At 40.9% G+C, this 26,778-nt stretch overlaps 1 protein-coding gene across 12 annotated transcripts in view; it reads right to left on the reverse strand.

The window, feature by feature from the left end:
• Positions 1-26,778, reverse strand: part of ANKS1A (ankyrin repeat and sterile alpha motif domain containing 1A) — a 247,923-nt gene that overhangs the window by 104,494 nt on the left and 116,651 nt on the right. For 6 of the 12 annotated variants that reach the window (XM_060231464.1, XM_060231467.1, XM_060231466.1 and 3 more), the window contains 4 exons: positions 25,950-26,082; positions 21,063-21,607; positions 5,242-5,292; positions 3,218-3,284 (listed from right to left, as the gene is read on the reverse strand). In XM_060231464.1, coding sequence (XP_060087447.1) covers positions 3,218-3,284; positions 5,242-5,292; positions 21,063-21,607; positions 25,950-26,082 — 796 coding nt within the window. Of the gene's footprint in view, positions 1-3,217; positions 3,285-5,241; positions 5,293-21,062; positions 21,608-25,945; positions 26,083-26,778 lie in introns of all 12 variants that reach the window. The other 6 variants (XM_060231472.1, XM_060231471.1, XM_060231468.1 and 3 more) reach the window with 3 other exon arrangements.

Consider the following 26,778-nt stretch of genomic DNA (forward strand, 5'->3'; position numbering starts at 1 on the left):
GATTGAGAGGGAAGGAGTACTCTCTTAGCAGGAAAGATTATGGGATTACCTTTCCCACATCTTCCTCCAGCCAAGTTCCCCTCCTTCTGGCTGCCAGTTTGCTTCTCATGATTGATGCTTGGGTGGCAGGCAGTGATGTGTATGTGCACCCTGCATATAATTTGAAGCCACCTTAATGACATATCTTATGCTCCAGCTGGGAGGCTGCCCTTTCATTTGCTCCTTCTCTATACCTGCCCTTTTTTGGCAGGCGCTTAAGGTATTAGCATGCATAGATTTAAATCTCAAGCAGGGTTAGTGCACCCATTACACGAACTTAGGCGGTGCCAAACTGGGTGCCCTCCACATGTCTCATGGCAGTGGGGATGGGGGCAACCTGCTCCCTTCCTGCTTGGAAGCGCCAATGTCTGCTAAATGCCCACTTGACATTGGACTTACCAAGCTGTGCGTGCTGCAGCAGTCAAAAGCAAGGACAAATCCCTTGGGTGCAGCAGAATGGCCGACCAGGCCAAAGGGCAGCCAGAGACGGGCAGCGCCAATCACTGACAGCAAAGACAGCCATCCCAGGCACACACCAGACCAGAGGGGCCTCTCTCACACCACCTCTCCTCCTCCCTGTACTGGCCCTTTGGGAGACTGAGGAGCAAGCCACGCCATGACAAAGCAGGATTGGGGTGTGCCTGGCCAGAAGGAAGGCTTGGGGAGCAACAGCAGCCTGCGGGGAGCAGCAAGGGAGGGGGGAGTCAGGCAGCCCCTGAGCAGGATTGGGCCCAAACACTTGTCTTGTGGCACCTGCAGGATGACCGGGAGACACCACATGGAAGCTCACTAACAGAATTAAAATATGATCACTGGAACAACATTCGTATTGCTGATGTACCAAAAAAGTCTGATGTACCAAAAAACTTTATGAGTTTAAAGTTAGCCCTACTATAGTTTTTTCAGGAATATCACAGGATATGTTTGATATCTCTCCTCCTTGCAGTTTTCTTTGTGCATTTTACTAGAAGCCTGGACTGTTTATTGGCCACACAGCAGAGCCTATAAAGAATTTTATATTAGCAATTCCATTAATTTGTAGGTCACTATTATGCTTCTCAGAAAGTGACATCAGATGAGATGTCTATATCTATTTCCACACTCAGTGTTGCATACTTCTTTTTACATCATTAGAATACAAAGGCTATGTGTCTTAGCTCAGAACAGCACTCTCATTACTTGGGACCACCCTGCATTTTAAAAAGACTGTTAAAAGCTAGATAAATGCTTTGGTAGAAGTGAACGGATATTTGCCTTTTCAGCTTAAAGGATACATCTATTGAATATTTAATAATATTTAGTGTTTTTGGTGATTCTGGTGTTATCAGTTTTACAGAGTAAGTTGCATACATAGTACTGGGTATACTGCATATTGCAGCACATTGACCAGAGTGACTTTCATGGGGCTTTTGCAAATTCAAGCGTCATGTTTCAGGGCTAAGGCAACGTAGGGGAAAATCCACATTTGCCATTTTCCTGGCTCAGATACATTCCAGGTTTTAAAACTATAATTATAGTATCTTGGAACATATAAACATTTGAAGCAACCTTATCCAGAATCCAGTACTTGGTTTATCTAACTCTGTACCATCTGTTCTGATTAACAGAACATCTCTCCACATCTCACAACATGTGCTACCTGATATCCTTAACTAGAGATACCGTGGATTGAACCAGGAACCTTCCACATGTTGGGCATTCGTTCTTTCACTAAATGTCAACCCCACAGACCTCCCCCTCCCCCTAAAACTTGAACATTTGGTAATTTCCTTGAAACAAAAGCAGTTTTCTACTGCAGCTCTGAATATTTTCCCCTCAGTTTGCTGTAGATTAGTGCTGTTCTTTTGTTCTTGGCATGTGTTAAATAATGCAGTACTAAATATACAATTTTACCAAAGCTGGATTTCTGAAAAGACTTAGCATCCCTTTTTACTCCCTGTGTTCGGATGTAATGCTGAAAATCTTACCATGGCGTATATTTCTCTAGGCTGGACACCACCTGAAATGAAGTTGCATAAAAATGTAGCCTTACCTAATACTATAAAAATCTTCTCTATGGTTCTCCCCTCTTATTACATTCCCTTCCACTCAAAATTATTCAGCATTTGGATCAGCCAATTTTAGTACACGTTAGACATCCTTCTGTGGTCTAAGTCAATGTATGATTTCCTGCTTTGCAAGGCTGTTTCTAATGATTTAGATTACCACTTTCAAGACTTCCTATAAATAAATACTTGAAACCAATACTTGAAATAGTACTTGAAATAATTAGTCATGTCATGTGGTTGTGTCAGAGTCACTAACAGAAAGTGAGAATCTATCATATGAGATATGATCAAATTGTGTCCCAAAGTGGATCTCCCTTCCCTGAACCCAACCTGCTCCTCTACCAGATAGTTTTCTTGAATTAGCCAACTCTGCAGTTTCTCCAGGAGATGGCTAGCATACAGTTTCCCCAAAATGCTCAGGAGGCTAATTGGCCTGTAGTTAGCTGAATCTCAATCAAGGTTGGGGGAAGTGATGAGACAAGGAATAGAGCAAACAACCTTAAGATGCATTCCCATCACTGGGAAGCATGACATCAAGTCAAGTACATGTAAGGAGAATGCAAAAGGGGAATGTAAACAGGGAAGAAGGCAAACAGCAAACCAATATGCAAGGCAAGATCCTTTTAAGTCAAACCTTACAGTAGCCATACTAAGCCTTGTTGCATTCCTCTTTGTCCTCCCGCACTGCCAGGCCTAACAGTAACTAATTTCGCCTGTGTTTAGCACTTAGCTCCTTTGGAGTACTAAGTAAGTAATATGGAAAACAACTCAAAATAGACAGTAAAAAGAGAAAAAAGTGTATGGCAACTCTGCAGAATTTTTCTGTTAGCTGCTTATGCTAAATAATGGAGCACAACTCAATTGCTATAGAACAGAAGGTCTATTAGATTACATTTCCATGAATGTAGGAACTGCAGAATAGGTATTGTCATTCTTTACCCAAGCCCCTCCATTTGTACACTTCTAAATAGTACAGTTTCAAACAGCAACATGAAAAATGCAAGCGCCCAATATCTCCTCAATATGGGTCTGACTTTTCACACTTCTCTTTTATTTGGTCTTCTGAACACAGGTTGAGAAGGTTGTCTGTCAAAGCAGAACACACATCCATCAGTAGTTCAGTATGATACCTGAAATTCTCTGCTGCTCCTGAGAAAAGTCAATGCCTTCACCAATGGAGCTCATGATTTTCTCAATCTGAAAGATAAGAAATGTTAGTGAGACAGAGTCATAAAACTAAAAGAGAGGGTGTCCACCCACAAATCTGCAGAAATTCCACAGATATATCATGATACAAAAAGAATGAATTCATAGTTACTCGTACAAAGAAGTTTTAATGAAACCCCTTCCTAGCTTACTATCTAGGAAGTAACTGGTAATATTTTCCCCACACCGGAGAAAAATTTAAAACATTCATGTTTGTATATGTGAATGGGAGAACCTTGCATGGGCTCTTTCATACTTTTCATCTTAAAATATGTAAAACCCTTTTCCTGTAAACAATGTGATATTTAAGTTAAAAAGAACTTTAATGGCACAACCTGGTGCAAAGCTGTATCACAAGAAAGTCTGAAAAAGCAAAAGCAGTGACATAAGGGTATAAGACAAATGCAAAAGCAGAAGCATCTGGATAGTGTTTCAAGAGTCAGAGAGAAAATCACTCAACCCAGACTAAGTTGTACAGTCATCTAGAAGCTCCTAATTACTTACAATTCAAAGAAATGCAACCACTGCAGGGAGTTTATTTATACCAGACACATACTTAAATTTTAAAAGCCTCAAAGCCTATCAGAAAATATTTTAATGAGATTTCTTGAGTACCATGATAAAAAAGGGACTTCTACCTACAAAGATAAAAATTCAGCTACCTCTGGTGCACTACTGTAAAGAAAGCAAGGAGGAGTCCAACTGAGTCAGTTTGTATGTTCATGATATTAGAAACTATAGCATACAGTAGAAGGACAAAGCTGTGCACCTGCTACTACTTGGTTAGTATAATGCAAAAACTGGACACAAGTAGTATGCATTTATCTCCACATTATTTATTTAGTTTGTTTTATAACCCAGGTTACACTAGTTGACTCAGCAAATGTAGTGAGTGTAATATACATATATATATAGATTAAAACGGTTACAACAAAGTAAAAAACAGTCTAAGAGCAGTCTTGGTTAGGTCATCAGTTTACTAAATGTGATTGCCCTGTAGACAATGCTGTGGTCAGGCAGCCTCGGCGAGGTCAGAAACACAGCGGGCATGGGCAGCGCACGAGGAGAGGGGGCACCTCCTGGCGCCCCTAGACCAGGTGGCACCCCAGGCTGTCGCCTACTTGGCCAACTCCCACATGCCGGCCCTGATGGGGAGAGAGAGTTCTGGAGCAATGTACTCTCTAAGCTGCGGAGTCTTGTGAGCAAAAATTCTATTTTGTGAGCAACTGGCATTAAAGTTGTGAGTTAGCAATTTGGCTACTGGATAAATTAGTTTGCTCTGATGCCATCCGTCCTGAGTTAAGACAAAAATGGATGCGCCAAAGGCTAAAAAAATGTGAGCTAGCTCACACTAACTCAGCTTAGAGGGAACACTGTTCTGGAGATATGCAGGTCTCTGGTCACAAAGCGCTTTAAAGGTCCTTGACAAAATACCAAATTCATGAAGAAATGCTTAATATGGAGTGCAATACTATGCGCTACACACCCTAGGAAAAACTACTGCTAACTGGATATTTCAGCATTAAGCAAACACTACTGTGTTTTAAACAGCTTCTCAAAGCCATAACAGACCTTTCAGTTTTTAAATTATGTTCTTAGCTCAAGCTACATCTGAACAATTTGCAGTATCTGCATCTTCCAGTCAGGGTTTTAAAGAAATGGTGACATTATGTCTCTGATCCAAAATCTAGATGGCCAAGGGAAAGATCACCTGCAAACAAAAGTTAGCATTTTTGTCTGAACTATTTTAATTAAAATGTTCAATGCACTAAGTTTTCCAGATATCTAAACATCTCATAGTGGCCAAGTCAAGGTTTTCCCATAACCAACACACACACACACACACACACAAAGCAAATACTAAGAAAGCAGAACACAGCTGCATAACTAAGCAACCCCAGCAATCAAACTGCTTCCCAGCAGAGGCAAAGCTTTGCAGGATTCTTACATTGGAGAAAGATTGAACTTCGGAGACATCAGGCACTTTGGGTTGAAACTGCTGGGAAAGAGCAAAACATGGTTTCTGAGGGCAATTAGATCCATTAATTTAAACACAATTTGTCAGGGACAATGGAGGCACCAAAAAGGTGTTTTCTAGTATTTGATCTATAACAAGCCAAGAGAATTCACCCGAAAGCAAAAGCTTATGGTTCCTTATGAACCAGACTGATACCAAGCAGCATTTTCATAAGATACAATTCTTGTCTGAACAGCCTTGTGAAACTCATAAGCTTGGGGTTCAGCAGCTACAAGTTAAAAAAAAACAACACCCTATTCTCTGGGGTTAACAGCAACAATCCCTTCTCCCTGATTTACTACTGTGCTTATGGCATCCACACCTTCCACAAGTATTTAAAAGGTGCTGCTCAGATAAGCAATCACTGCAGTGTGAAAGGCTGCAAAATTATAGATGTGAGAGATCTGCATAACTGTCTTTGGTATACAAACGTGTTTTTATGACAGAATTTCTTCTTTGAAAATATATGTCAAAATAAGCAGCCTGTTTTAATAGTACCAATATGTTCTACTGTTCCACATTTCCAGTCACAAATCAAATTACATTCATCCAATATGAAAGCTCTACATTTAAACTTAATGGGATTTATTTTTAACAGAAGTGCTCTTCCCTCAGTTGAAATGTGGACACTTGCCAAAAGGCTTCTTCAGAATGTACTATCTAAAGCAGCTTGACACTCTCTTAGATGAAATATGAACAGAACTGCTATGTCTGATAATATGTTTTGTCAGTCCCACTTTATGCATAAAACTCTGTCACATAAAATGCCTGCAGGGATGCTACAAAGCAATACATGGTTACACTTACCTGTAACTGATGTTCTTCTAGTGTCTTCTATGCAGGCACACATGGGACTGCCTCAGAGAAGTTTTCTGCAAGCTTCTAAAATTTTACAGTTGAGTACAGACAGGTTTTGCCACTGAGAGTCAATTCTCCTTGGCACAACAGAGCTACAGGCTTTGTTTCCACCCAGATGATCATGTGATGAGGGGCAAAAGGTAGAGATTATGAATAAATGAGTACTGCTTACAGTGGGGAAGGTGAGGGAGGGATATGTGTCTGCACAGAAGACACTTGATGAACTTCAGTTACAGGTATGTGCAACCATGTATCAAAAGATAGATTTGGAGTTTACTCCAATGTGAAAGACTGATATAGCCACTAACAGAGTGGTTTGACCATCAATAAGGCTTCTGGACCCGGGTAAATTGAATACAGAATATTCATAGTTGGGTCTTCCACCCTTGGCCCTGGTGAAGTGTATTCAATTTGTACGGCTTTAATTATTCGAATAACTGATCAGAATATAATCTGAACTCTTCTGTTGGAGACACAGAAGTGGGGTCTTCCACAGCAGCATCAGGTGAGGGGATGGATGCACATCCTGAGCCATTTTTGGATTCTTGGTCTGGTTGTATTTTTGGGTCTGCATAGGAGCATATAATGTCCCTGGTTGATCTATGACTGTCAGATGATTATGATCTTGCAACAGGCTTGCTACAATAGGTAGGAGGTTGCCAACAAGGGAAGGAGGATGGATTCCACTGCTTCCATGAAGGCATGAACCAAGGGCGAAATTCCCCCACTGTGGATGAGAGCTCCATTCTGATGTCTGCAAAGTGCTGGTGTCAGAAACTGTCTTTGTACTGAAGCCTTCTGCCTAGAGGTGATTAATTCGATCACATCTTCATCCAAGAACTGGTACAAGGGGTGGGAAAATCAGGATTGAATTTGACTTTCACATAGCAAGCATTTTAGCTTAGTGGGAGTTTGCTGTTGTCAGCCTTTCCTTCCATTTTATCCCCCACCCCCTTTGGGTTGTAGTGGACGGATTTCTCTCAGTGTGATTTTGGACTGTTATTTTTTGGGGGAGAGGGGGCTTCAACCTAGGGGATGTATTAAGAGGAATGGCAGGATTGCCCACTGGAAACAATGGAAGAGGCTTGAATTAAATTGCCCATTGGAAACAATGGAAGACCAACTGACTTGCATTGGCTCCACTGAAATATGCTGCACTACAAAAAAAGTTGCAAAGAAAATGTGGAATAGATTTTCCATTAAGGTCTCTGTGCTCAGGCAAACTAATCTAGAACTAGAATGATAACCCCCCCAAGTGGAATGACAGCCCCTGGGAGAAGCAGAATTATTCTGGGACTGGAATGACAGCCCCCAGAGTGGGATGATGATCCCTAACAATAGAATCTGTGCTTTAGGACTGCAATGACAGGTTGCAGAGTGGAATAATGGCCGCTGAAAATAGGCTCGGTGCTCTGGGACTGGAATGACAGCCCTCAAAATGGAAGTAGCAGAGATGTTCTGGGACTGGAATGACAGACCCCAGAATGGAATGACATCCTCTGGGGAAAGAATCTGTGCTCTGGGACTGTAGGAAGGCTGGCCCTGCCCAATTATCATGTTCCCAGAGGAAGGAGTGTGGGCATAGGAAGCACAGCTACTCACAAATGTGCAGGTGGCTCTCAGGCCCATGTGGGAGGGTTGTCCCTGTCCAGTAATCTCTTTGACAGTCCACAGAGGAAGGGAGGATGAGGCCAGGTAGAAGTAGGCACCTGCAAGCGTGCCTGTGGCTCCTAGGCCTGAATGGGGCAGGCAGGCTTGTTCTGTTCAATAATCACATTTTCAGTTGGACAGAGGGTGGTTTAATCTATGCACTCCTGAACCCATGCCAGATATCTCTCCAAAAAGTACTTTCCTGGGGGGCACCTTGTTTGGGGGTCTGTAACTCGGATTCTCCAAGTCCAACCTGCATATAACTTGTGGGGTATGTGGAGGGGCATCCCAGAGAGGTACACTGTGAGTTGCAGGCCTCTAGCCAGGGTCTATTTTGTACACTTTTGAACCTACACTTGACATCTCCTCAAAAAGCAGAACTGGTGACAAAAATAATACAATTTAGTCAAAGAAATCATCAGGTAATTGTTCGAAGCTATGGTAGGTCCTTTTTCTATAGTGGCAGAAAAAGGACTGAGGGAAGAGTGCTTCCTCCATCCTTCATCATTTGACTTGGGGCAGGAACAGAGCCTGTAGCGCTGTTGTGCCAAGGGGAAGAGAAGCACTCAACAGAAAAATTTTAGAAGCTTGTAGAAAACTTCTTCACAGCAGGCCTGCTCTGAGGCAATCCCATGTGGGACTGCACAGAAGACAGGAAGATTAACTCACTTTATTCCCCCACTTTGTCTCTGTTGATTTGTTTTAAGAGGGAAGTTTAGGATAAGAATGGACCCTGAATTTCAAATGAAGGAAATGTGCTGGGCTGCTTATTGTAGCAAGTTTTGATTAAAGGATTAAGGCAACAAGCTTCCCTTTACTGTACTTCCACTATTTTGTTAGAATGAAAACTGACAAAGCAGCACACATCCATCACCCATTTATTTACTTGAATTCTCTGTAACTTCCCTTGCAGCACTTTTCCCACAAAGGAACCCCTCCAACCTACTCCATCAGTTCGAAAAGCAATGACAGACTGGCATAAGAACTACTTAAGGAAAGCTGCTATTTACCATTTTGTCCACATGGATTTTGTCCATGTAGGCTCTATAATACAAAACAGCCTTTTCAATGATGGAAGGGGAACCCCCCCACACCCTTTCACCAGCAGACAAACTGGTTGGATCCAATCCTTTGTACCTCCACTAAGAATCGGCAAGACACATTGCAACAAAACCACTGATGAAAGATCCAATCACCACAGTCAAATTTCTAGGCATTATGGTGATCTGGCAGCTGGGATCTGTCAAACCCTGACATAACATAACACTGTCCACAGACAGGCTGTAAAGTGGATCAACTGATTTTTAAAAAATTCTAGAAGCATCAGTAGAATAGATTTTTGGCTCTTGTAGCTTCAGAAAATGTTAAAGCATTTCTCAAGTTTCCCATCTCTATTACCCATGTTGAACCAAAACAGTCTTAGCTCTGTGTGCGCGCGCATGTGTGTGTGCAAGAGAGAGAGAGACACACACACACACACACAGAGACAGACAGACACAGACACCTAAGCAAAACCTTGTTTGTACCAGTTAAAATGCATCTCAGTGAAGCTGCACAGAAAATGATTAAATATAATTATTATGAATACTTGCTTTTGGACATGGGTGGGCCCAGTGTGTGGATCAAACTCCCCCCCCATGTAGCTAGTAATGTTGTAAAAAGCCCAGTTGACATCTTGAGTTGCCTAACTACTGAAGATGCCATCCGAGAACACAGATAAAAGGCAGTGATTGGGCATGGAAAGGTGAAAATCAGCCCATTAGGCAAACTTACTTTTTGCTGAATTAGTTAAGGGACATTCGATAACATTCTTTCTAAGATGGAATTTAAACAACTGGGTTCAAAAATATGGCAAGTTTCTAAATCTAATGAAGAAAAAATTAAGTTTTCAGCTATAAACAGTTTTTGTGTTATTTCTGTATGTTAAGAAAGTTGTCACACTATACATGTTCAAAGAAGTAGTGCAGTATATTTTTACTGTATTTACTTGAAGTCTGTCGCATCAACCATCACCAGTGGTCTGACCTAGCCTCAGATCGCAAAGCATGGAGGCACACCATCCACCAGGCTGTCTCTTCTTTTGAGAACGCACGCATAGCTGGTCTTGAGGACAAAAGGAGATTGAGGAAGAATCGCACTGCTACAGCACCAACCCTAAATCAGACTTTTCCCTGCAGCCACTGTGGCCGGACCTGCCTGTCCCGCATTGGTCTTGTCAGCCACCAGCGAGCCTGCAGCAGACATGGACTATTGCACCCTTCTTAAATCTTCGTTCACGAAGCCAACCCAAGAGAGAGAGAGAGAGAGAGAGAGCCTTTCTCACTGAGACTCCCAGTGAACTACACAGTGTATATGAAAAACACATACAAAAGTTATGGGCTGGTGCACAAATGCCAAAGGCCATTTACATACCAAAACGGATTCCAAAGCCCCCCAGCAAAAACAGCTTAATAATAATATTGATTTAGACAATGTGGTATAGGACATACTACCAAATTAAGATCAAGATTAGAGGAAGAGATTATAAAATAAATGACTTTACTAATTCTCAACCTTTAAGGGCAGTTCAGATCATAAGGCTCAGTTTAGCTTATGGGAACCTAAAACCAATAAACAGAAAAGAGAAAATAATTCTCGTCTCCATCTTCCGAATAAACCAGGAGTGGCCAAACTGTGGCTCAGAAGCCACGTGCAGCTCTTTTCACACGTATTGTGCAGCTCCTGGAGGTTGAATAGGAACTTAACGTAGACTTATTCTCAGGTAAGCATACTTAGCATCAGGACCTCAGTCAGCTGAGCGCTGACCCATAGGTAGGTGACTATTTCTGCCATGTGTGAAGCAGGGAAGAAGGGTGAAATAGGCAGGCTTGCAAGTTCTTCTCCTCTACCACAGAGGTCGCCTGGAGATCTGGAACAGGGAAAGAGAGCTCAAGAGCCAAGGGAGACACTGAAAGGAGGGAGAGCATTAAAGAGGGTGGCACAGGGTTCCACCTTGGTTTCATAGCTCTTGCAGGAGCTGTATTTACTAACTTTGGTTTCAGTGCAAAGAGAGATGCATAATGATTTATACAGTATATGTGTTTCTTCTCCCACTGATGTAAAAAAATAATTCCCTAACCTTTCCGTATGCTGATCTTATGGGAACTGTTATTCCCAGCTGTTGTTTTTTAAAAAGTCTTCTATAGCAATTTATCTTTCTGTGCAAAGGATGTATTAAGAATTTTAATAAAGACATGTGTGTATAATATTTGTTCATGTCTTGCGGCTCTCAAACATTTGACATATTCTTTGTGACTCTTGGCAAGTTTGGCCACCCCTGCTATAAACAAAGCCTGAAATTCTATAAAACAATGACTACTACATAAAGAGGGAAGCTAGGGTATTTGCTTTGGAGCTAGTTTTGCCAAGAGTTTGTAGGTTTACTCAGGGCTTTTTTTTTTTTTTAGCAAGAGCACACAGGAACCCAGTTCCAGCTGACTTGGTGTCAAGGGGTGTGGCCTAATATGCAAATGAGCACCTGCTGGGCTTTTTCTACAAAAAAGCTCTGTGTGAAACAATGGTGATGTCACAGGTGTGGCCTAATATGTGAATGAGTTCCTGCTGGGCATTTTCTACAAAAAAAGCCCCGTGTTTACTGATATCTTGTATGGTGATAATACAGCAGGTGTTGGCAATGCTAACAATGAAGAGCTGAAAATTTAATGCTGTTCTTATTAGCATGAATGACATGTTTAAAATGCTTTACAAATTATGAATATATATGGCAATGAAGGAAATTAAGCCTTCTTTGGTCACAGAATATTTCAGGAAATGATGAGACAGTAATTTTAGTATTTTAGTTCTCTGTCTCCATTTGTTTTGAAATAAGGAAGATAATTTACTTCTATCTTCCTTCTAACAACATGGATCATAAGATCCAGATATTTCCATCTTTTTCAAAACCACCAACCTAACTTCAAGATGTATTTTTTAAGAAATAGTATTCAACATAAATAAATGAGAGGGAGTGTGCCTATTTTCTTCTTGACCTTCTCCTTTGGAGGCTTTCAAACAGAGGCTAGATGGCCATCCAACAGCAATGCTGATTCTGTGAACTTAGGCAGATCATGAGTTCTTACATGCCCAGGGAAATGACGACTGACATTTTGGGGTCAAGAAGTAATGTTCTCCAGGCCAGTTTGGCCAGGGATCCTGGAGGATTTTTAAATTTATTCATTTATTGCCATCTTCTGGGCATAAAGCAGGAGGCACTAGAAGGAGGTAGCTGTGAATTTTCTGCATTGTGCAGGGGGTTGTACTGGATGACTCTGGAAGTCCCTTCCAGCTCTGATTCTATGAAAGTGCTTACTGAAGACACATTTCTGGTAGACATATAGCTCCATTCAAGATAAGCTGAATGTGGCAATGAAATATGAGGAAAACTAGAACACAGTAGATAAAGAGAGGAACTTTCATTCTGCAAAATACTTACTTGAATATAAAAAATAATCCCTGTTTTCTTTAAGGAAGATAGATTTTCAACTCTTACCATAATATGGCAATATTTGCCAGTAAAATCTGAAATTGACCTGACAAGTTTTATTAAGTATGAATTCTGTAACTCACGTCAACAAAGGGTTGATGGTAACTATGCTAGGAACCTCTGGCCTTTGATTTGTGCATAAATAGGAAAAGATGAGAAAAGTAACAATGATTCTTGCAATGAATTTTCCATTTCCCACTTTTTCTGAAAACCAGCCATCCCTTTATATTGGTGTAATTACGACTAACAATCAATATTTTGCAACCAACTGACTGTTATTTTGATTCATATACTGGAAACCTGAAAATGTTTATCAAGAATGCTTTAATTGGAATTATATCATAGTTGAAATAAAGTGCAATCTTATCAGCACCTAATTCAGCAGGAGCTCACAGGAGCGCAACTTCTGAACCTTTCTGACCGTTCCCCCTACTCCTTCCCACCTTGTTCATTGAATAATAGGTGCAGCTGCATAACAATCTCAGGATGAGCTCCACCATCTGATTTTCTACAAAATGACCCCTGGTTACATGGAAGTACTACTGAACAAAATAGGACTTACTTCTGAGTAACCATGCATAGGATTAGAACAACAGAAGTGTAAAATTCAAATGGCAGCTCCTTGCAAAAGGGGAAAGGTTAATCTTCAGAGCATTAGTTATCTGCTTCCATATGAACTTTTCCTATCTTTAAGATCCAGAGAGCCAGTTTGGTGTAGTGGTTAAGTGTGAGGACTCTTATCTGGGAGAACTGGGTTTGATTCCCCACTCTTCCACTTGCAGCTGCTGGAATGGCCTTGGGTTAGCCATAGCTCTCGTAGGAGTTGTCCTTGAAAGGGCAGCTTCTGGGAGAGTTCTCTCAGTCCCACCCATCTCACAGGGTGTCTGTTGTGGGGGAAGGAGATTGTAAACCGCTCTGAGACTCTGATTCAGAGAGAAGGGCAGGGTATAAATCTGCGGTCGTCTTCTTCCTTTGAGGCCCTTATTTTGGTTCTTCAGACTTTAGGAACATGGGCACCAGAGAAAAGGTCTTTTCTGTGGTAGTCACTGAGTTGTGTAATTCCACCCAAGAGGTTTGCCTATGAACTCCTTTATTAAGTTTTAGATTTCAATTTAAAATAAAAATTCTTGACATTTAAAAGTGTTGAGAAGGGAGTAACTGCTGATGTATCGTCTGTTTATAGACTGTTTTAGGGTTAACTTGTTTTTATTGATTGTAATTTTTTGCACTGTATTTTGATTGTAAGTTGCTTTGAAAAAAACCTACTGAAAGGTGGACAGAAGCAACTTAAATTCATTTTAACCTGTGAATCTTCTCTAACTAGTAGTAGAAAGAACAGGGAAGTTGGGAAATTTCAGAGTTGCTCTGAAAGACAGCCTCCTCTGTAGTTATTTAACAGGGTGTTTCACATCATGTAGCTCTCCCCTTACTGGGTCAGCAATACAAGACACTGGGTAAGTCACCATTTTAATTCTTTCTAGCTTCCCCTTCCTGTATCAATGTTGTGACCAGGAGCCCTTCAGGCTTTTAATCAGAGAACTGGATACTTCTTACGGGTTGGACCTCATCTAAATTCTGTGCATGGAAACTCAACTACTTCTTCTCCCCTCCAAAAGGAGCTCAAAATGCCCCTGAAATGCTGCTCTTGGAGGACAGGGGATCCCAAGGAGCAACAACGGAACTGGATGTCTGCGGCAGAAGGAGAGGATTGGCCTACCCCTACATATGCAGCTCTTTCCAATGGAAACCAACTCAACATGAGCAACAATAAAGTACAGACAGGTTATTTTTCTACAGATTACCACCGCCTTACATCTAACTGCCAGTCTGAAACAGTTTGGAGAACATGTAGAAAAAAGTGACTGGTTTCTCCCTAATCAAGAAAAAAGATAAGAGGAAGGGTTCTATTCAGACTACATTGTTAGAACCACTACTGAAGTTACTTCTTTTTATTTATTATTTACTATATATAGGGCTGCCAATTCACAGTTGGGAAACCAAAGAGCTCATCGGTATGAGTAAGGTATAAGAACACACTGTGAGAGCTTTAACTAATACATATATCGAAAACCAAGTTTTAAACCACAGTATTAATTTAGAAATATTTTACAGTTCATTTTACAATATACAATGTTTTTTCTTCATTTGTAGGACTTCCTGAAGTCCAATGCAGGTGTGATTGCAATTCCCAAACTGGTGTGACTGCAACTGGACTGCTGCTTCCATCCACTTTCAGAGTGAATCCTTCCTCAGGCAGCTCACCAAGGGATACAATTTCAATTTGGCACTGCTCTATCTCCAAAGGATCAAGCATGGCTCCACACTTCTATTTGTCCTTGGCTTCAGGGTCATTAGAAAGCTGGGGGGGGATGTCTGCTGGGCATTCCGTTATTCCCTATGGAGACCATTTCCTATATGGTATACTGGAGAATTGATCTGTGGGTATCTGGGGCGCTGAAGAGGCTGTTTTTTGAGATAGAGGCACAAAATTTTCAATATAGCATCCAGTGCCTCTCCTCAAAATAACGCCCCCCCTCAAGTTTCAAAAAGATAGGACCAGGGGGTCCAATTCTGTGAGCCCCAAAAGAAGGTGCCTCTATCCTTCATTATTTCCAAGTGGAGTGAAGGCATTTAAAAGGTGTCTGGTCCCTTTAAATGTGATTGCAAGAACTCATGCTTGTTACAGTCTTGCTCCTGGCTCCACCGCCGAAGTCTCCTAGCTCACCCCCAAAGTCCCCAGATAGTTCTTGAATCAGACCTAACAAACCTAACTATATACCATATATTTCAGCCATTACTGTCAAGACACTGTATAGTTCAAAATAACTGCCTACAATATAATATTCATAACTCAAAACAAATGGGATGGGATGGGAAGGAAAGGAAAGAAGAAAACAAGCAAATTCTTAGATAACACACAATTGTTCCTTTATGAGTAGATGGACTGGGTACTAGAGCAGGCTGTTCTGGAAGGAAATAGTTCTGACAGAATCCATTTGAGAGGGGAATATGAAACAACAGCTAATTCCAGTCAAGTTAGTGGAGGAGACCTTACTTTCTCACCTTGTCTTTTAATACAGATTGATGGAAAGGCTACTGAATAAAGCAGTTTTGGAAAGAGAAGCCAAATGGTAGCTAGTCCAGGGCAGTGTGGTACAGTGGGGTTTTCTATCTATCCCCTTTTCAGCTGCTTATCACCTTCCACTTTTACTACATTGTATTGTGGCAGTCTTTAAAATAAATTTTAGTATTAAAAGTTAATGGCACTGACATCTAAAGTAGCTGAAATAATTCAACATTTTCCTTCTATAATAGGTATGCTGGATCCTAACGATGGTCCACCTAGTTTTGCATTCTGTTTTAAACAGCAGCACAGATGTCCCCAAAATGCCTACACACTGGACTCAGAGGGCAAAATCTCTGCCTATAGCCATTATTTTTCCTTATACCTAAAACAAACACTGGATAGTACTTTTTTTGCATGAGCATGAAGAGAAAATAAGAAACCTAAGTTTCAGGGTACAGTCAGTGAACCTGATGCAAGGTTTCTGTCCCCCAAAAAAGGGGGGGGGGCGGAGAGTTCAAAACAAGGGGAGTGCCCCCATATAAAAATCAGGGGCAAGTCAGCTAAGTAAGTTAATCCTGCCAAGTGGAAGTGTGTCATTCAGGGTGCAAAATTTTATCTATCTATCTATCTATCTATCTATCTATCTATCTATCTATCTATCTATCTATCTATCTATCTATCTATCTATCTATCTATCTATCTATCTATCTATCTATCTATCTATCTATCTATCTATCACATCAACTGAGAAATTTCTATCATGTACTTAAACTGGGGATGGGCATGAACCAATCCACGAGCAATGGTTCAAGCACAAAATGAATCAGCTCATGGTTCCCTGGGGTCTAGAAGAATATTCCTCTAACAAACCCTCCTTGAAGGCCTTTGAAGGCTGGTCTGACTCAACTGAGCTCTCAGAGCTCATCTCATGGTAGAGTCTGCCCATATAAGGCCACCATTTTCCTGGTTCCACTGAGGAACTACTCTGACTGTCAGAAAGTTCTTTCTAATGTTTTAAACACTGAAGAAGAAGAAACAAAGTTCTTCCTAATGTTTAGTCAAAAACTCTTTTGATTTAATTTCAACCCATTGGTTCTGGTCCAACTTTCCGGGGCAACTGTTGGGTTTCTGATGCAATTTCACTTCCTGTTGTCATGAGTTAATCAAGTGTTTGTATATGCATGCTGATGTTTAGCCAGTGAGTAGGTAGAGCCAATGAGAATGTATGCACGTACTTTCCGCCAAAGCTAGGTGTCAATATGCATAGTAACCCTTGAGGAAGAGCCCTAACAGGCTAATCCATATATTTGGGTGGTGGTCTAAGGGAAACCATTTGGTCAGTTTTATTGCCCTCAGTGTAAAGCCCTTAGATCTCCATGCAGTTGAAGTTAGGACTCCAGAGAGTCAAGATGTAGCCTAGAAGCTAGACAGGATATTGAATCCTTCTTTGTTTTCTAGAAATCCCAGTCATACCTTTTCCTCATGAGTAAAGTAAACTACTTTGATTCTTAAGCTAAACTGTGTGCCTGGCTGTTATTCGTGGCTATCTCCATGTTACTCTGCTAATAGTATATCTAAATCCCAACAGCAACAGAAAACAAGTCCACACCATCCTCTATATGACAGCCCTTCAAGTACTTGATGATGGTGATCATATCACCTCTCAGTCATCTCCTCTCCAGGCTAAACATACTCAGCTCCTTCAACCTTTCTTCACAGGACTTGGTCTCCAGACCCCTCACCATCTTCATTACCCTTCACTGGACACATTCCAGCTTATCTATATCCTTCTTAAACAGTGGTGCCCAAAACTGAAAACAATACTCTAGGAGAGGTCTAACTAAAGCAGAATAAAGCAATACGATCACTTCATGTGATCTGGACACTATACTTCTGTTGATACAATCCAAAACTGCATTGGCCTTTTTTGCTACCGCATCACACTGCTGATGTGTTCAGTGTTTGTTACATGAACACCCCTAGATCCTTTTCACACATACTACTGCTAAGACAAGTCTCCCCCATCCTATAATTATGCATTTGATTCTTCCTACCTAAATGCAGTAGTTTCCATTTATTCCCGTTAAAATTTGTTTTATTTGTTTTAGTCCAGCTTTCTAGCCTGTCAGGATCATCTTGTATCCTATCTCTGTCTTTTACTGTATTTGCAACCCCTCTCAATTTAGTATCATCTGCATATTTAATAAGCATTCCCTCTATTCCTTCATCCAAATCATTTATGAAGATGTTGAACACAACAGGTCCCACAACAGAACCTTGAGGCACTCCACTTGTCTCTCCTCTCCAAGATAAGGATAATTCACAAGCACTCTTTGGGTGTGATCTGTCAACCAGTTACAGATCCACCTCACAGTAATGGAATCCAAACCACATTTTACCAACTTGTCAACAAGAATATTATGTGGAACCTTATCTAAAGCCTTACTGAAATCAAGATAAATGATGTTGACAGCATTCCCCTGATCCAGCAAGGTAGGCACTTTCTCAAAAAAAAGAGATCAAGTTAGTCTGACATTACTTTTTCTTGAGAAATCCATGCTGGCTCTTAGTAATCATAGCCATCCTTTCTAAATGCTCAAGGACTGACTGACTGATGATTTGTTCTAAAACATTTCCAGAAATAGATGTCAAGCTGACAGGTCAGTAGTTACCTGGATCCTCCTTTTCCCCCTTTTTGAAGATGGGGACAACGTTTGCCTGCCACCAATCTTCTGGCACCTCACCTATTCTCCAAGAATTCTTAAAAATAATGGCCAGAGGTTCAGAAATTACATTCACAAGTTCTTTTAGTACCTTTGGATGCAGTTCATCTGGCCCTGAGGACTTAGTTTCATTTTAAGAAACTAGGCTCTTATGTACTCTCCTGTTCCGATCCTATGCTGCAACTCCCTTCCCTCTTCATATGTTCTGGTTTTGCCATGTTGAGCACCTTTTCCCTCACAAGAGAAGACTGAGGAAAAATAGGAATTGAGCACTTCTGCCCTCTCTTCATCACTTGTTCCAATTTCACTTTCCTGTTCTTGCAATGGGCCTACCATGTCCTTGCTCTTTTTGTTGCTACAGAAATTTCAACCCCTGAATTCACTTGATTTTTTCCCCTCTATGTCAAATTAAATATTTTGTTTTTAGAATTTTAAACAGTCTCAACTGCCATTTTCATTGGTTTAAGTTAAAGAGAGCTCCTGACCTTTCCCTCAAGTTCCTGGGCTGTGCCAAGAAGCCAAAATACTGAACTATTAAAGGTTGGGTCAGCCAGACTTCTTAGCTAAAGAAGAAGAATATTATGTGGGCAGTTCAGGGGAACACAGAAACAGACGGGAAATTTTGCTCTGAGGCAGGGAAGAGAAAGGGGTCCATCATAACAGCCATGACAACAGCCTGATGAGGCTAAGAATGCTGTAGGAGGCATGGAATGTTGAGACAAGTTGTAAATGGAGGGGGGGGGGGAGAAGGGAAATTGGCCCACTCAGGCCTCTGACTGTTTATAGAATTCTATAGGAAAATAATTGTCTATGTGTGCTGAGCAAGAAGATTTCAAAGTCGCTTACTATCTCCCCCACCCCAGTGATTCTGTGAACCTTCAACTGTTTACCTGTTAGTAGGAAAATAAAGTAGGGTTATCCAAGGACAAGGAGTTTCTGGGTGGAAGGGATATTTCTCAATATGCTTTTCTCTTTGTTAATTTACAGTTCACACTGAGTCTCCTCAGTATGCAGAAATCCTAATTTACCTGTGAATGGCCTGCTTTGTTGTTTTCAGAGAGTCAGTTTGATATAGTGGTTAAGTGCACAGATTTTTATCTGGTTTGATTCCCCACTCCTTCACCTGCACCTGCGGGAGTGACCATGGGTCAGTCATAACTCTTTCAGAGTTATTCTGAACAAGAACAGTTATTGGAGAGTTCTCTCAGCCCCACCTACCTCACAGGGTGTCTGTTGTGGAGAGGGGAAGGAAAAGGAGACTGTAAGCCACACTGAGACTCCTTCAGGCAGTGAAGGGTGGGGGTATAAATACAATCTCTTCTTTTTCATGACTGCTGTGAATCACCTATTTTACTGTCAATTACAGAAATAGTGACAGAAAGAAAATGTGCACTAAAGTGAGAAAGTTCTAGATTACTCTATAGCCTGCACATTTTGTTCTTTTTATCTTTTTCTTGTTAAAATTATTCATTTGATATCAAGAGTCTTAACTCAAGCCATATGTACTGACAATGCTGGGTTTGCAGAAGTAACAGTCCTTGCAAAATATTTCATATTGATTTTTTCGAAAGAAACCATTTGTCTGTATCACTTTGGATAGGTGTGTACAAGACAAGTATCCTTTCATTTAATCAAATTAAAGCAAATTAAAGGTTGAAGAAACTGGGTATGTTTAGCCTGGAGAGGAGATGACTAAGGTTATATAATCACCATCTCCAAGTACTTGAAGGGCTGTCACATAGAGGATGATGCAGAACTATTTTCTGTTACCCCAGAAGGTCGGACCAGAACCAACAACTTGAAATTAAGAGTTTCCAGTTAAACATTAGGAAGAACTTCCAGACAGTTAAAGCAGTTCCTCAGTGGAACAGGCTTCCTTGGGAGGTGGGTAGGCTCTCCTTCTTTGGAGGTTTTTAAGCAGTGGCTAAATGGCCATCTGACAGGCAGATCTTGAGAAGGAGGGCAGGAAGGGCTGCATTCTTGTGGCCCTTCTTACATGCCCAGGGAAATGCTGATTGCCACTCTGGGGTCAGGCAACAATTTTTCTCCAGGCCAATTTTACTAGAGATCCTGGAGGGGTTTTTTTTGCCATCTTCTGGGTGTGCGGCAGGGTACTGGGGATGTGGGAGGGAGGTATTTGTGAATTTCCTGGATTGTGCAGTGGGTTGGACTAGATGACTCTGGAGATCCCTTCCAACTCTATGATTCTATTATTCCCATTCTTTATAGACCAGACATGAATTCCCAAAACTGACTTCAAGCAAGTTTTTAATTGGTCTTTCAACATATATGAAGCAGTTTCCTCTTTTGTATGCTTCACACAACTATGTTTTAGGTCAGAACAGAATCAGCAAATAATGCCTAATAATGCTTTGTTAAACTTTCAAGAAAGACACTTTATCTAAATTATGGCATTTATTACGCTGTATTTTTATCATGGAATTTTTTTGTTAGTTAAACGTCTTTCATATATCAGTAGTTTAGCTATTAACCCTCTTCATCTATCACCCGTGCAAGCATACAGGTATTCCTTGGCTTTACTAACATTTATACAAATCAGACAGTGGTGACCTAGATATGTAACCCACTCTTCTTCACAAGATCTTCTAAGGAGTAAGCCATGGAAACTTACACCAATGTGATAACTGATCTCTAGCATTTTCTGCTAACCTTCTCCAGTCGCAGAAGTCATCCCACAAAGTCACAGAGAAGTCAAGGGACAAGTCAGAACTTTCAGCATGAACACTTGAATCATTTAAAGTTTCTGTCTCACTTCTGCAGCACTTATGACTCTAATATTTAATTTATAAAGGGTCAATTTTAATTATCTAACAGGGAAGAAACCCCCAAACACTGAAACACCCTCATAAGTGACACATGCAGTAACATTTATTTCATTGAAAACAGATATGCAAGTCAAAGTCAGCCTCACCTCATCCCACTCTGAAGCAAAGGAAGGTGATTTCTCCAGCCTTTTTTTGCTAGCACTACAATTGGAAAGTGATTCACTTCTGCTCCCCATATTATCGTCTTCTGTTGGTGAAGTGGTCAAAAGGTCAGAGTCCGATTTTGACAAGCTGCGGCTAAGTTTGAGTTCTGATCTGGACTTGCCTCCTGGGTGGACTCTGCCCACAGAACTGCTCTTGTCTCCTTCCTCTGAACCAGCAGGATGTTGTGGTAAGTGAAGATGTGCTAAATTTTCAGGATCCAGTTTGTCACTTGTATGGCAGATGGTTGAATAGACCACTTTATTTTGGTCTGCAGTGCTAGTCTGTACCGTTCCTGATGCATCAATGTCCTCCAGCTGCATAGCAGTCCCCTCTGTACTTCCTTTACCAACAGCAGAAATGAGTCTGAAAGGGTCCTCATTTATTTCACACACCGGAGAAGAACCATGTAGTAGACCTGAGAACTGATCCAGTACTTGGACATCCTGGGCATCTGCTTGGCTGTGGTTACTGCTGCTGCTCCTCTTGTCTTTGGAAGAAAGGAGACAAAACACACATTTGCAAAAAAATCAAGAACTAAAGCTCAAACTCTCCTCCCTGAGAGTAAGAGTAAGAGTAAGTAAGAACAGTTCAGTATTGTTCCAAGTGCTCATATTGTACCCAAAGTCAGAGCATTTATGAAATTCCAAACAATGGCCTGATTTATGCAATCTGGCAGCCCGCCCCGTTTCTTTTTATTCCTGTTAACACTAACGATCACCCCTTGCTATATAAGGTTTGGAGAAGTGCTAACTATACTCTGCAGAGAGAGACGCACAAGCTCAGACTCCTGGAACATGAGGTATTTCCATAAAGGCCAAAGTGTTATTTAGAGCAGCACTCCCTACCCTTGGCAAAGAGCACTGGGTGGAGAAAAAAACTGAGCTGCAAACAACATGCAAGTTAGAAAACATCCCCCCCTCCTCCCCACAGCTGTTTCCTTCCCTAGTGGCTCAAACACCTCCTTATGCAAGAGAAATAAGGGCTTAGCAGTGAGTTTAATTCCACCAAACCCTCCCTTCTCTTTAACTAATTCCTCTACATAAAGTAGCTTGTTCTACTTCTACAGTATCCTGCTTGCAATGCAAACTATCACTGAAACTGACTCCATTATCAGGCTCATGTTTTATTATGTTATATCAAATGTCATGAATAATAGGCTGCTTTGAATTACCTCAAAAATCTTACAGCAAGGAGCATCTACCAGAAACTACCATTACCTCAATTCCCTGTTTAATACAGGAAACAACCAAAAACAACACAAGCCAGGACTTGTGAAGTGCAAAGCTTTCTCACCATTCTTTTCAACACAGCAACATTATCCATACTTTAACACCTGACTGTGGGATGTGCCTTGAAAGGTAGGAAATGAAATTAATTGGTATGTTGTACTTGGCTCCAGGATATGTTTTAAAGTATTTTTTTAAGTGTATAGGCTTCAAATATGTAGTGTCAAATGTTTTTGTACCAGTGGAAACAATCCACCCACAAGAACAATTTAAATGTCCAATGTAGGGTTGCCAAGTCTGGGTTGAAAAATACCTGGAGACGTGGGGTGGGGGTGGAAGAGGGTGGAGTCTGGGGAGGGGAGGGGCCTCAGCATGGTACAATGCCATAGAGCCCACTCTTCAAAGCAGACATTTTCTCCAGGGGAGCTGATCTCTGCCAGCTAAAAATCACCTGAAGGCTGGCAACCCTATGATTTCAACAGAAGCATGGACTTAAGTAAATGAAATTAAAATGAGTTATGTTTGGATGACTTGTTTCCAGTGACAAACCAACCAATGTGGTAGAGTACAATCAGTAAAATTTCCTTCAATGGAAAAAAAAAATTCTGTTCCTAAGTGTTGTTTCTTTTTGGCTGCATACGAAGTACCACAAAAGATTTAGCAAGCAAGATTGTAACAGCTGAGTTACCTCCACTGTATCATTAGATCTTAAGCCACAAATGATTTAACTTTAATAAATATGAGTCCATATGTTTTATTTGATTTAAAAACCATCTGTATCTTGCTTTTGTATGTTCACAGTAGTTAACAACAATTAAAATGATTTGTAAATATAAAATCCAACTATACATCTGCATAATCCAAAATTCTCACAACCAGGCTGTAACAACAAATCATAAACAATCATCATCTGATAATGTCAATGCCCTGCACCACTATTCAAATGCCTTCTTAAAAAGCCATGTCTTATATACCTTAAAAGAGTTGGGAGCTGATGCATCTTCTCTGGGATACCATCCCACATTTGTGGAGTTATAGCAGAAAACACTCAATTTAAGCCAGCTGAACTTCTCAATGAGAAGGAATAACAATTTCGGGGTAGATCTCTGTGCAAGTTTGGGCCTATACAGGAGAGTGGTTCCAGCACATGAAAGGGTTTATAGGAAATGATGATCAGCACTTTGAAATGAACCCAAAAACAAATCAGTAGCCAGTGCAGCTGCTTTAAAACAGGAGTAATCTGCTCAAACCTACTTACACTGGTAAGCAGGTGAGCTGCTGCATTCTGTACCAGCTGAAGTTTCTGGGTTGACTTCAGGGGCAGCCCCACAATGAGCTTGTTACCATATACCAACCATAAGAATGCAGTAACATGGGAATAGCATGGCCAGATCAGCTGAGTCTAGAAAGAAAGCGTGTCCCTTCACTCAGTGCAAGAGCTCCATAGCCTGCACTTGTATATCAAAAAGCCATTGAGAATTTAGCAAACCCTCAGACTTTTCACATGGTCTCAAAATGACAGCATGAAGCTATCTAAAACAGATAAATCAATCTTGCTAGAACATTAGCTGTCCCAACCAGTATTACCTCCATCTTCAGTTTCAGTTTATTAGTCCCCATCCTCTTGATCACAGCATTAAAGCTATAGTATTATTAGGAGATGACTGCATCTCCTTCATTAAAGACAGAGGAGGGCATCAGCAGACTGACAACACTCAACCAAGTGCTCCAGGTGATTGTATTCAAGGGCTGAACAAAACCATCAGAAATACATTAAGAACCCTGAAGCAATATATTCCACATTTCTAAAGGAAACTCATAGAATTTGACAAAAGGATCAAAACAAGTGGAATGACATGCCCATAAACACCATCTCCTTCTCTAAAAAATAAAATGGCTGCACTTCTATTCACCTGAACCTCTTAAGTTCATCCACCAGTGTGATTAAAGCAACCTCTCTCTCTCTTACTAATATAATAATAATAAAATTTCATTTATATCCCGCCCTCCCCGCCGAAACGGGCGGCTAACAACATATTCATATAGTTATACAAAGGAACCAAGGTAAAGGGAAGAAACTTTAAGGGCTCAAAAGACATCAGCCCAAGTGACACATTTTCTATTTTTAAAAAATGGGACAGCAGCATCAGTAGCTTACCAGCCACAAATGTGCTCATTACACCAATGATTTCTTGGTACTATCCCATGACACAGACATGAGCCTGCAAACACACTTAAAATACAAACACCCGTTATGAGACAAGCGCCTGAATTATTTTGCTAACATTTCTGAATTCAATTCCTTTTCTCAAACGTGATTACAAACACTTTATAGTTCACACAGGTTCTTCTGTTCAGTAATGGAAAAGCCAACACAAACCAGAAAACAATCCAAAAATACAATCCTACCTTCAGAAAAGGGTTTACTGGTAATACATACAAATTAAGACTAATCCATTCAATTATGCACATTTGCACATACATGTGAAGAAGAAAGGGATAAGACAATGTTTTCAGTGTGTTGCTTCTGACATCCCTTTGAACAATGATGTTAATAATAATAATAATAACAATAATAATAATAATAATAAATTTATTCTTATATCCCGCCCTCCCCCGCCAAGGCGGGCTCATTTAGATTCTTGCCTTTTTACTATTTGTGATATATTCTGGTGCAAATCTGCAAGCTTTCCTTCATTAATCTTTCTAGGCAAAGCATAAAAACGTCCTGTTCCACAGTAAGTACATGGCAATTGATGAGAGTATTCTATTGACTATAAGCAGACTAATGGGATCATGCCAGTTCAACTGCAGTAAAAGAGGATAGGTAAGAAGAAGAAGAATTGCAGATTTATACCCTGCTCTTCTCTCTGAATCAGAGACTTAGAGCAGCTTACAATCTCCTATATCTTCTCCCCCCACAACAAACACCCTGTGAGGTGAGCGGGGCGAAGAGGGCTCTCATAGCAGTTGCCCTTTCAAGGACAACTTCTGCCAGAGCTGTGGCTAACCCAAAGCCATTCCAGCAGGTGCAAGTGGAGGAGTGGGGAATCAAACCCGGTTCTCCCAGATAAGTCCATGCACTTAACCACTACGCCAAACTGGCTCTCCTGTGGACAAGATGGAGAGAGGTCACAGTTCACAATGTAGTTTACGTATTGTATTCATTTCACATGATTATAGCAATATGAAATAATCTCAATCTTAGCTGCCATATTATTTTGCATGTAGTTTACTGTATTGGTAGCATTTGCACATTTTTTAACCTTATAACTATGCTATAGTTAATATTTTAGCAGTTGTGCAATCAGAGTGTAGATAGCAGTTGGCCATTTATGTTGTTTGCTGGAACATTGCTGTCCCAAAGCCAGCAATGAAACCCAACAAAGGCGACACTGTTCAAATGAAACAGTGGCTGTGCTTTCCATCTCCTGAAAAAGCAGCAGCAAATTTTCTAAAATAGCTTTTCGCAACAAGGTCTTAAGACATGTGCAAGCATTTCAGCTATGTTGTGTGTTTAAAAACCCACAAAATACATTGCTTAAATAAAAGCTGTACACCTGTTTCTCTGAAATGAGAAAGATTTAAAACCCAGAAACTTACCTGTTGAGACTTCTATCAAGTGTGATTCAGGGCTTTGTTGCTGTTCAGAATGGCTAGATGAAAGGTCAGAAGAACCTTGGCAATTCAGTGGCCATTGGCCATCCTGAAAAGGCAGACCCTTCCGTGGCCAGGCCTGCAAAGAAACTTATATTACTTAAATTTCACTACCACAATCAGAGCAGTATCCACCAATGCTCAGATTCTATATCTACAGTAACTTTTCTCAAAATTAAGTTTTAAACATTCTTTTTATACCATACATTCCTTTTCTAGGAAGATTATATAAGTAGGCTCTGACAGTTATTCAAGTTATACCATACATTCCTCTTCCAGGAAGATTATACAAGTGGGCTCTGGCAGCTGAGCTCTGGGGGAGAGTGGGAGCAGTGTGCTGCTGAAAAAGTGAGTGTTTGCCCTTTCTTTCTGCTTTTTCTTAACAGCTGGGTGCTACTTTGTGGGAGGAGAGAGTCTGTGTTTGTGTGGTTGCTGGGGAACTGATATTTGCTTGTTTTGAGTGGGCTGTAGATGATTGCAGCAGGTGGTTGTTGCTGATTGGGAGTGTCTGTGTGCCTGGGGATGACTGCTGGCCCCACCCTCTTTGGATTTATAAGGCTGCACCTTGCCAGAGGCATGATGAAATGAGGAAAATCAGTGGACAAGGTGATTCCTGGATATAAATTATATTGGATGGATAGGGAAAGAAGAGTTGGAGGTGGGGTAGCTCTGTATGTCAGAGAAGGTATACAGTCCAGTAAGCTTGAGAAGGTCAGAGAGTTAGATTTGCTTCTAGAAATGCTCTGGATTGAAATAATGGGCCCAAAAGGAAGTT

Source organism: Heteronotia binoei, chromosome 2 (genome assembly GCF_032191835.1).
Source record: "Heteronotia binoei isolate CCM8104 ecotype False Entrance Well chromosome 2, APGP_CSIRO_Hbin_v1, whole genome shotgun sequence".
In the NCBI taxonomy this organism is placed as follows: Eukaryota; Metazoa; Chordata; class Lepidosauria; order Squamata; family Gekkonidae; genus Heteronotia; species Heteronotia binoei.